The 12,232-nt window shown below is 41.7% G+C and overlaps 1 protein-coding gene across 2 annotated transcripts in view; it reads left to right on the top strand.

The window, feature by feature from the left end:
* The window catches only part of SPPL3 (signal peptide peptidase like 3), a 145,179-nt gene that overhangs the window by 76,402 nt on the left and 56,545 nt on the right, over positions 1–12,232 (top strand). For both annotated transcript variants that reach the window (XM_027864181.1, XM_027864182.1), the window contains exon 2: positions 7,729–7,806. In XM_027864181.1, coding sequence (XP_027719982.1) covers positions 7,729–7,806 — 78 coding nt within the window. The remainder of the gene's footprint in view (positions 1–7,728; positions 7,807–12,232) is intronic.

Here is a 12,232-nt window from a genome sequence, read left to right as displayed (position 1 = left end):
AGGTTAAATGATTTGTTCAGTATCGAAGCTTAGAAGCAGCAGAACCAGGGTTTAAGCATTTCTTTGTAATGCTAAGTCCAGGGCTCTTTCTGCTTTGCCGTTCTGCCTGGCATAATATCTATAAGCACATTCATGGAAATGAAGTTCTTTGTGATAATATTATCCTTTCATCCAAGTTCCTTCCCCTTCCTCATCATGTGACATCTCTCTGCAGTAGAAAGGACCATACAGCACAGACCCCAAATTTCAAAAGATCACTTTTGCAGCAAAGTGATAGATCTCCTCTTAGTAATTATTAACTCAAAAGTTTCACTTATCAAGAATCTTAGTCTACCAGAGTGGGGTAGGGGACAGGACCAGGAAGGGATTCCAGTATTAAAATAATAGCATTTTAAAAGTGAATAAACACCACCCCCTTTATACTCTTAAAAATTATTGAGGATCCCCGTCCAAAGAACTTTTATGTAGTATTAGAAATGTAAATATCTTAGTATTATGAAAATAGTTGTGACCCTATATACCCCCTGAAAGGGTCTTTGGGATCCCCAGGGGTCCCTAGACTTTATTTTGAGAACCACCACGTTTGAGATACAAATACAAAAGCAAGACAGTCCCTGCTCTCCAAAAGCTTATATTCTAAATGGGAGAGATAACACATAGCGGAGAATGATGGCCAGGGAGGGTGGTTTTGGTCCAGCCAGCGACTATAGAGTTTACTTAATTACTGTTCTCAGAGCAATAGGTGGAAAGTTTATGGGAGAGGAGAGTATTTGGACAGTGGCAGAGCAGAAGATGGGCAGGGTACAGAAGCCGGCCCCTCAGTAGGCGCTCAGAGGCTTAACCCCTCCTGGGCATAGTGTCTGAATGTCCAGTGTGGAGGGAGAAAAGATTCAGGAGATAGTGGGAATTGTGGCACAAGCGAAGGGAAGAAAGATTGATTAAGTACCTGCTATGTGCCAGGCGCTGTTCTGTGCTCAGTGTTTGCAAATGTTATCTCATTTGGTCCAGGCACCAGCTGTGGGAAGTGGGTGCTATTATTATCTCCATTTAATAGTTGAGGAAGCTGAGGTAGACAGGGAAAGTGACTTGCCCAGAGTCATGGAGCAGTAACTCTGTTCTTCTTGACTCCAAACTCAGCATGCTACCTACTATGCCTGTACAAGATGTAGAAGGAGAAAAAAATTACATAAAACAATTTTATTCTTAAATATATTAAAGCTTAGGTAAGTCCCTATTGAAATGTAGAGGTGACTCTGGATTCTCCTGGGCTCTGCCCATGGAGCACAAAGGCTGGAAGGACCAGAGTAAGGAAATTCAGGAGGTCTCTCCACGTCTCACCATGAGAGGAGTGGTCGCAAGTTGATACATTTTTATGATGTCAGCAGATCATTAACCTGAGACCCGAGTCTCCTCAGATGAAGAGGAGTTCCTCTGCATCTTTGGAGGGAGTGCTTCCATGTGCCTGAAAATCTGGGTCCTGGAAGTTTTAAATGAATTTCAGGCCTCACAGAGTTAAGAATCATGACTTGTGGTTATACAGTATTTGACTCAAGGTGTAGTACTGTGATCTTTTAAAGATATGCTTTAGAAGTTCCAGTGGACTGTGTTATGGACCTAATCTGGAAGGGTTCTCCACATCTCTTCTTCAGGTTTATTTAGAAAGATTAAAGAAAACCATTCCTTGCAGTGGGCAGCAGTACCGTGTCCAGAAGTGCCCATTAAGCTTCAGAGTTGTTCGTTGGGAATCTTATGGGTTTATGCCTCCAGAGATGACTTGCTTTTGGTCAAGATGCAGAGATGAAAGATGATATACATGAATAGTGGCAGTAGTTCACTCTTACGGTTTCACAGCACTTTATATATCAGTTAATAAGCATTTATTAAGCACCTACTATGTGTCTGGTACTGTGCTAAGAGCTTTATAAATATGTCATTTAGTCCTCATAACTTGGTGGTGGTGGTGGTGGTGGTAGTTCAATCATTTTTCAACCGTGCCCGACTCTGTGTTCCCATTTGGTGTTTTCTTGGCAAAGATACTGGAGTGGTTTTGTCATTTGCTTCTCCAGCTCATTTTACAGATGAGAAACTGAGGCAGACAGGGTTAAGTGACTCACTGAGGGTCACATGGATAGTCATTGTCTGAGGTGTGATTTGAACTCAGGTCTTTCTGACTCCGTACCTGGTGCTGTATCCACTATGCCACCTAGCTGCCATTAACAACTTTGATAATTAGATGATATTATTGTCCCCATTTTACAAAAAGAAGCCAAAGACAGTCCCTGCCCTCAAGGAGTTTGTAATCAAATGGAGGAGAAAGCATGCAAATAAATATATATTTGATATATATATATATATATTTATATACACACACACACACACACATATATACACAGGAGAAATAGGAAATGATTAACAGAGGGAAGGCACTGGAATTGAGAGAGGTTGGGAAAGGCTTCCTATAGAAGGTGAGATTTTAGCTGGAACTTAAAGGAGGCCAGGGATGTCAGCAGTTGGAGTGGAGGAGAGTGTTCCAGATGTGGAGGTCAGCTAGAGAAATGGAGTGTCCTGTTTATAGAAGAGCCAGGAGGCTAGTGTCCCTGGGTTGGAGAATAAGGAGTAAGAAGACTGGAAAGGTAGAATGGGGCTAGATGATAAAGGGCTTGGAAACTTCCTCTCCCATTTGAGGGGGCAGCCAGGTGCTGCAGTGACTAGAAAAAGCACCAGGCCTGGAGTCAGAAGACTTATTATCCTGAGTTCAAATCCAGCCAGCCCATTTCTAAAAGCGTGATTTTTCGTGAAGCAGATTGCTGAGCAGTAGCAGGCTTGAACGGGGAAAAGAACCCAAAAACAAATGCAAAGAGTTGGTAGAATGAAAAGGAGCTTAACGATGGAATTTCCTCCATGTATCAGAAATTTTCAGAGGAAGTTGATCTTGATTTGAGATCTAGCATTGGGAATAGTCAAGGGCAGAAGGAAACTCCAGTGGCCATGGGCCCCAGAATAGATCTTTGAGAAGCTCAGCGAAGCTCCTCTGCTGCTAAGTAGACACTCTTCTAAAACATAAGCAGTGTAATGGAAAAAGCCAAGCCTTGGAACATTAAAGGGAACGTCATCTCGAGAAATACTCACCACAAGGAAACTTTGGAAGAAAGTGAATGGAGCCCATCTAAACACATGGAATCATCATGAAGTCTGCTTAAAAGTGGTTCAGACTTCTGGCAGCAAGATCTCTTTTTCAAAGAAGGCGACCATGGTTCTAGTAAAGAAACAAATGATGGAAATTCAGATTGAAACTGTACAGTGAAACAGCAATTTAAAAGTCTTCAGGAAATGAGGTTGTGCAGGGGCATGTAACCATCCAACCCAAATTAGACTCCCTGTGCATTATACCTGCCAAACAGCCACCCACCCCTGTTTGAAGACCTCCAGCGAGGGGAGCCCCTGCCTTTCATGGCGGCTCACTCTCCTTTGGAAGCACTCATTTTTATAAATGAGCCTCATCATTATACATCAAGCCTCACTTTGCCTCTCTGCAGTTAACATCCATTGCTTCCAGGTCTGACTCTAGGACCAAGCAAAAGCAGACAGATTCCTCTTCCATTGATGACTTGTCCAACACTTGGAAACAGCTCTCCTGTCCATGGCTTCTCTTTGTGCCAGGTTACCCAACCCAGGTCATTCAGCTGATGGTCATAGGGTACAAACTTGATGCCGTTCATCACCTGGTTGCCCTCCCCTGAAAACTCTCCAGCCTTTTTAAATATGTGGAACAAAGGATGGAAGGAAACAAACATTTCTTGAGTATCATTTATGTAGCAGGCATAGTGGGGAGGGGAATTAGTGAGGGAATAAGCATTTATTTAGCGCCTACTATGTACCAGACACTAAGTGCTTTAATAAATATCTCTTTTGATCCTCTCAACAATCTGGGTAGTTAGATGCTAGTATTGTCCCCATTTTACTATTGAGGAAACTGAGGCAGACAGGTTAAGTGACTTGCCCAGGAACTGAGGCTATATTTGAGCTCAGTTCTTCCTGGCTTCAGGCCCAGCACTCTATTCACTATGCCACCTGGCTGCCTAGATGACCCAAAAGTAGGGAACTAGGGAAGAGTATAATAGAAATATTACCCTTCCTGTATATTCTTTCCCAGCTATTAACTTACTGAGTTTGCCATCCACCAGCACTCTCAGGTTTAGAATTGAGTTTATCTCCTCCCCACCCCAAACTGTTAGCTGATCCCTACTTCTTCCATCTTGTTCATGTGAAGTCAACTTTTTGGTCTTAAATGTAAGACTTTTCATTTATCCCTATTAAATATCATCTTGTCAGATTCAGCGCACAATTTTTTTGGATATTTGGATATTTTTGGTTATTTGACTTTATGTTATCTTTCCATCCCAGCTTTGTGCCATCTGAAAAATGTACTTTTATCCAGGTCATCGAGAAAAATGCTGAAGAGCGCAATGCCAGACAGAACCCATAGGGCACAGGGCCCTGCCTTTAGGGAGCATACTCTCTGCTGGGGAGAAAAGACATAAACACTTGAAAAGTCAAGTCAGAATTCAGTTACTATATGAGACAGTACAGGAGACCAGACATGGCATCCCAAAGCTGTATTTGCTGTAGGTGGAGCTGAGAAGCAGTCCAACCATTCTGGAAATCATTCACAAGGCCTGTCGCTTTGGAACTGACCAGTTACCTACTCTCTCCCTAGCCAATTAGAGCCCCCTGTTGCCTTCTGTTTCACAAGAATTGCATGAGATATTTCAGCAAATGCTTTGTTAGGGGGCAGCTAGGTGGCTCAGTGGATAGAGCACCGGCCCTGGACTCAGGAGGACGTGAGTTCAAATCCGGCCTCAGACACTTGACACTTACTAGCTGTGTGACCTTGGGCATGTCACTTAACCCCATTGCCTAGCCAAAAAAAAAAAAAAAAAGCTTTGTTAAAATCCAGGTACATTAGAATATATCTACAGTGTTTCTCTAATATGCTAGTGTAGTAACCTTGTCAAAAAGGAAATAAAATTAGTTTTCCTGATGAAGCTCTTTTGGCTCAATATTGTGAGATACTTACACACTCTGTAGACTGTCCCTTTAATAATATTTGCTCTAATTTTGTCTGGAATTGATGTCAAGCTTAGTGGACTGTAATTTGTTGGTTCCATTCTTTTCCTGTTATTATAAATGGAAGCTTTTGCCCATTTGCAGGTCTTTGGTATCCTTCTTGTTCTTGAGATGGATGATGAGAGGAGGCCAGTGTCACTGTATCACAGAGTAAGGGGGAGGACAGAGGCAATGTAAGATTTAAGAAGACTGCTTAATAAGGCCTTTGAGTGGGACACAGAGGATTTGATCTTTGATCCTAAAGATAATAGGGAGCCATTGGAATTTATGATTATGGAGGTGGCACAGTCAGACCAGTGCTTGAAGATCTCTGACAGCTGAACAGAGCCTGGCATGGAATAGGGAGACCAGCCAGTGGCCTATTGCAGTAGTCAAGGTATGAAGTGATGAGGGCCTGCGCCAGAGAGCAGTGTCAGAATAGAGAAGGAAACACATGAGAGGTGTTGCCAATGTAAAATCAACAGGCTCTGGCAACAGGTTATATATGTTGTGGGGGGGACAAGGGCAGGTGAGAGAAAGTGAGGAGTTGAGTTTGAGAACTAGGTGGGAATGATTTCCCAGCATATTCTGCCCTGCTTGGAAAACCAAAATATCTGCCCTGGATATCATAGGATGCAACATCACAAAGTCATGAAAGTCAGTATCATGATATTTATTTCCCTAGTATTATGGCTTCGAACTCCTTCATTCACAGATAGAAGACTTTAGTTTGATTAATTTGATTTAAATAAAACTTATCTTGTGCAAACTTGGAGAATCATTTTAGAGAGAATCTATCAGTACACAGTAAAAGTTAGAAAAATAGGCACACCCTTTGACTCAATAATTCCACTGCTGGTAATATACACTGAAAGTGTTACCAAAACAGAAAGAGAGATATGTGTTCAAAGATTTCATAGCAGCATTACATGCGTTTTCCAAAAACATGAGCCAGAATAATGGCCATGTGGTGATAGATGAGAATGAATAGTAGAAAACTCCCCAGGACTGCTTTCTTACAACTGTGTGGAGATGCAGGGAAGAACTTGTTAACTTGGGCAATAAGTATTTATTAAATAACCAGCGTTTGCTAGGCACAGAGGCTACAAAAGTAGTAAGACATGGCCCTTAGCCTCAAGGAACTTAGGTGTGGTTGGAACACCTGAACTAAACTAAAGCACATGGAACAATTATAAAATCTTCATGAGATGATATTTTTAAAAATAGGTGACCCGACTATATGGAGTTAGAAAAGAGAGCGTTCAGTCTTGGCTAAAGTAATCAGGAAAGGATTCTGGGACAAGGTGCCACTTTAACTGCGCCTTGATAGATGGGTTTAGATAGATGGAAAGGAATAAAGAAAGCGTTTGATATCTAGGGAACAGCCTAAACAGGTAGGATTGAGAAATGGCATATTTGGGGGATAATGAGGAGTGGTATGCTTCCGAGGAGTACCAGCTAGAAGGTTCTTAGATAAATAGTGGGCTTCAAAAGTAAAACTGATTAAATGTGATCAATGAGAAGAGAAACAGGAGCCAGTAATACTCGAAGAGGTAGCAAAATCCAGGAACTTAAAATTTCCTGTTTGTATTTCTAGGTAAGAGGCAATTTTTGGTCTAGTTGATTTTGGACAGGCCAGCCTCAGAGCCAGGAGTGCCTGTATTCAGGGCCTACCCCCGACACTCTAGGTCAGTTACTTAATTTCTCCACATCCCAAGCCACTTTCTGACACAGGGAGTTGGAGAGTGGTTGCTAACTTGCCGTTTGGTAGAGGGAGTTTGCCCACAGAAAAGCTGCCTGCACAGTTCAGTCACTGCTTCAGACCTCCCAAAATCATGGAGCTCATCATCTCTTTTGAGAGGTGACTTCTTTGTGGGACCTTCATCATTTCAAGTCAATAGATTTTTATTGAGCATTTCTTGAAATAACATTACCATCCCCACAGCAGTGATGAGAGAGACTGTGAGGCATCCAGTGTTGGTGTAACAGACCTTGTCTCCTTTGCCAATTTCGTCTACTTTGTTGGATTTGGAGTGTGAAATTTTTTTTAAATGGTAATGAAGTGTTTAATGTTTATTATTATCTTACTTATTAGGTAGACAAGTTGTGATGTGTTAAAGTTGTATCTTTTTATGTACAATATGTATACTTAAACCATCATCTCCTGTGTTCAATGTATCCATATCCATTTTTATAGACCTTTTGTAAGGAAGGTGTTTTGTAATTATCATGGAACTGAGAATTGGGAGACCTGGGTTCTGGCTTAGTTACTTATTTATTTAGGGAATTGGGGTTAAGTGACTTGCCCAGGGTCATACAACTAGTGTCAAGTGTTTGGTCTGAGGTCACATTTGAACTCAGGTCCTCCTGACTTTATGGCAGGTGCTCTATCCACTGCACCACCTAGCTGCCCTGTGAATTTTTTTAAAGTACTTTTCAGCAACTAGATGAGCATTGTCATTTGTGGGCTTACAGATTTATTCTGCAAGTTGAAGGGAAAAAGTTTTCTTTTTAAATGTATTTTGACAATAAATTTCAGTGATAATTATTCTGTTGGTTTTTAAATAGCCTGTTTTATAATTCTTAAAAACCAGAGATATTGTTTCTCTTTTGTTTCTCTAGGGCCTATTCCCTGGTGGATTCCAGTCAAGTGTCAACATTTCTGATTTCCATTCTCCTCATCGTCTATGGCAGCTTCAGGTAATGAGCTTTCTAAATTTTTTTCTGCTTTAAGTTTTTTGAAGAATAGATATTTTCCATGGAAGTGTGGGGACCAAGCCAGTGTTAATGTCTTCTAAGTAGAAGATGCTTCTTAAAGGCCTCATCTGACACTCAGAACAGTGTCAGGAACCTCTGAGCCCGGGCCTGGGCTGTTTAGGCCTAAGTGCTGCAGCACCGCATTGCTCCCTTCCCTTCCCCACCTTGGGCTTTCTTCTATTAGCCTTCTACTCCTGCTGTATCCAGGCCACCTATGTCCCTTTTCTGGGCTCACTAGGAGGCAGTAATTTTGCTAGTGAGGGAGGCCTTTCCTGTTGTCCATGGACTTCAGGCTGACTTCTCTGTGGTTCTAGGATGAGAGAAATAACTTTTAGAGTTTCTCACTGAATTTCCTGATCAGTGTTTGATATGTTATGAACTTCAGGGTTTTGCTAGAGTAGGTATGTGGGAGCTGGGACAGCATATCTGCTGTTAGCCATCTTGACCCAGAAGTCCTAGTACGTGGTAGAAGTACCTAGTAGAAGTCCAAATATGTCAGTGCATTGGTCAATAGGTGCGAATCTCACAGGGATCAGCAATTAAATTAGTGTGTGTACGACTTTCAAACTGTGCACTTCTTCCATATGTGCCAACCCATTTCTGCCTTTGGCCACCATCATTGTGAAAGCAGAATGAAGCTGCAAGGGACTGTTTTATATATTTTCTTTGTTTCATTGATTGCCATGGCCAAGGACTTCATTCCTCCAGTGGCTCTCCTGCTGTGGGTGAGCCTCTCTATGCAAAGCTGGTGTGCTTCTGGAACCCCTGTCTGCCCCCTAGCCATGTTTGAGGCCTGGTGTGGTCTGCTAGTGTGGTGCTTTGCAAGCTAAGCCTTCCAGAGCTCCGAGTCACTTCATGCTATGATGAGGCATCAGAGAAAAGTTTTATGGAAGAGAAATCTATGTAGAAGATTGTAGGATAAAACCATGGAATTCATTAGTTCATTCAGAAGCAGGATAGCCACATGTTCTCTAAAGTTTAATAATCTAATAAAAGGTCAGTATTGAGGGGGAGGCGAGGGGAGATTAGCCAAAAAATAAAGAACAGTTTTTTTTATCATGACCATTGAAATGGTCGTGCAGCTATTTCTGCTGATATTTGTTTTTTTGTTTTTTCATTATTAATGGAAGGGGGGGCGTTAACTTAAGTTTATAGGGTGTTCATTTTTTCCTCCAAACAAAGCAAGCGCCTGTTCATTTTTAGCCTTAGTACAGATTTTAAGGTAGAAAGCTAGTTTACCCTCAGTAGCCACTGACCCACAAGATGGGAGGGTGGTGGAACAGGAAACCAAGCATCACCTAAGAAAATTAAATTAGCAGGTGGTTAGTTCTTCTAAGAGAGGAGTACAAAAGACAGTGTTCATCTGCTTTTATGATTAAACAGAAGGTAAAGCCACGTTCAGTGAATAAAATAGAAATATTTCTATTATGGAGAAGTCTCCTGGTCCAATGGCAGGAGCTCTGAACTTGGAATCCGCAGAGATGGAGACTCATATTAGTTCATTAAGAACGTCTCTGAGCCTAGGTTTTGTCATCAGTGAACTAACAAGAAGAATTGTAGCATTGACCTCCTTGGGCTTTTAAGATAATTATGTAAAGTGCTTCATAAGACTGAACTGTTAATAAATGTCAACTGCTGTTGTTTTTCTTTAATGAATTGCTAAGAAAGATAGGAATAGTAGGAAGACAGAGTGACAAGTTAAGTAGTGAGAGATTAGCCTGGGAGAAAGAGACTTCAAGTGATCCTGTGGTGTTTGTAACTAAATCCTAGTGAAAATAATTGTCATTTAAAAAAAGCAACAGGCGAGACAGAAATCTAGACACCAATGGAGTGATACTGCTTTGGCACTTGTTTGGCTGACCAGTTAAAGTTAAAGAGAGAGCTGGATTCAACCTGGGACCTGGAGATTTCCTGCCTAGAGAGAGAGAGAGCCTGAAATCTGAGCTAATTTAATTGTTTCCCACTGACGAGTTAAGTAAGAGATTGACAGTAGGAGATAACAATAAAAGAGACAGGACATTAGCTTACAAAGGAATTGTACATCCACCATAGTGCCCGTATCCCCAGATGGAGCCCAGACCTCTGGAGTCCAGAAGACTGGCCTCTAAATCTTGAGCCTAAGCAAGCAACAGAGCCTCTGAGTGCCCCCAAAGAACTCCCCCGAGGCCATAAGTTGCTTCCTCCTGATGAAATCATAGGTCTAGTTTTTTTGTTTGTTTTTTAAAGAATTCTGTAGACCAGTCCCGTGAGTTTTGAGGAAAGCAAAACTACTCTGCATTGGTGTAGCATTTGGGAGATTGGGTTTTTAAGAAAAAGGGTAACTGGACCTGATCCATTCCGGAAAAAATACAGAGTTACAGAATTTGAGAGTGTGAAGGAATTTCAGGGGCCGTTGAGTCAACACATACACCCAAGGAGTCCCCACTGTAACATACCCAACAAGTGGTCATCCAGTGTCTGCTTGAAGATAGCCCTTCGAGAGGGGAAACCCATCACCTCTCAAGGCAGCTCTGTTTGTTAAGACACTTTTCCTAACATCAAGCAAACATTTTCCTCTTTTCCGCTCTCCCTCCATCCCCCACTCTCCTCTGCTCCTGGTTCTTCCCTGATGAGGACAGAGTGAAGTGGTGCTGTCACCTCCTCTCCTGCTCTTCTGAGGGAAGCCTAACTTCACCTTCATCTTCGACTGAGGGTCCACTGAAGGCCCCAGATCTTTTTCAGAACAACTGCTATCTCACCGTACATGCCTCTTCTTTAGACTTGGAAAGTGGATTTTTTCGGTGCCCAAGTAGAAGGCTTTTACATTGGTCCTGAGAGTTGGATGCTCTGGCCTGTAGAAGTCCATTTGGATTCCGACTTTTGTCATCTACAGATAGGATGGGCACACCTTCAAGGTCTTTGTCCGCTAACTGGCCCAGGGTCAGGCACAGATTTAAGAACCGATCCTGCTTTTCAGGAGAAGTGTAACAGGTAGTGAATGTGGGGAAGGAAGAGAGAGGGGAAACACTCTTAGCAGCGAGATCTAGATCTCACAGCGTGTGTGTCAGTGGCCTGAAGTGGTGATAGGGGTCCAGTGTCAGGCAGTGGTACATCTGTTTCTTAAAGGACATATTTTAGGTTCTCTCCTAGTGGTCCATATTAAGGGATGGCAGTGCAGGAAGACAAATAGGTTTGGCCTTCCAGGGTTTTACTACAGTTCTTATTTAGAAAAACAGATCCCCAAGAAACTAAATTCTTTTGTGTAATTAGTTTTATATATTAGGCTGGAGGTTGGCATAGTATAGCTTGCCAGTCAGTTGCTTGAAAGTTAAGAATGATTTTTACATTTTTTAATAAAGTTTTATTGTACTTTAAAGTGTAGAAACCTTCTTACCTCAAGGATCTGCAGAAACAGGCTTGCTGACCCTTATATTAGGCTATAAGACCCAGAACTTTCTTTTTCTGAGACCAAGTCTCTGTATTGTTTGGAAGTACGGCGGTCACTCATGGGCTCGCTGCTACCACTGGACAGCACAGAGGCTTTAACCTGCTCTATTTTTCTGACCTGGGCCGGTTGACCTTTCCTCACTCCCTAGGCAGCCTGGTGGCCCTCCCCTCCAGAGAGCTTTCCCACCCCCAACCCCACCCCCACGTTGGTGCCAGGCTTACTGGGACATTAGATCTGAAGTCCTGAATTCCAGGAATCTAATGCCTTCTCCTGCAAGAGCAGACCTGCAGTGGCATGTCCCACTATGCCAGAGCTGACAGAGAACTTTAAAGAAAAAGACTCTGTGGATAACAAAATTTATTTTTTTAATTCTATATAGAATATACCCACTTAAAAATTCATTTCAGACTTTTATTGGAAGATGGAGCATACTTTCTGAATTGAATAAATTTGAACACTTCCTTTAATGTAATTCTCATTTGATTCCATAAAATTACTATCCAGTTCTTTGGAATTGTTATAATTCTGCTTGTTTTGTAATTATACTAAAAGGTTTTTGCCTCTTTGCTGTAAAAACAGTGGTGAGTTTGAGAGTTTAAAGAGGAGACTTAATTGAGATAAAAATTTTTTTTACTCCGTTTTTAAGGGAATGCCTGTCTCATTGGGGAAGATTATTAAGTTCTCTTGCTATGCTAAAATTAAATACATTTATAATTATACATGAACTGATTTTGAAGAAGGAAGAAGGCTACAGCTTCCTCCTGTCACCTGGTTAGTGTAGAGCTAACTGCATTTTTTAGAGAGAAGAGTTTCAGTAAGTCAGTAAGGAGAAATTTTACATGAGTTTTCTTGCTCAGTCTCCATGTCCTGCTTTGAAATTATACCCTGAATGTCCTCTAATCATTTTCTGAGCATGCTAATAGTTAATATCCTTATTCCTTT

Source organism: Vombatus ursinus, unplaced genomic scaffold (genome assembly GCF_900497805.2).
Source record: "Vombatus ursinus unplaced genomic scaffold, bare-nosed wombat genome assembly UNPS02001287.1, whole genome shotgun sequence".
Lineage (NCBI taxonomy): Eukaryota > Metazoa > Chordata > Mammalia > Diprotodontia > Vombatidae > Vombatus > Vombatus ursinus.
This window is presented reverse-complemented; position numbering and strand designations above follow the sequence as displayed.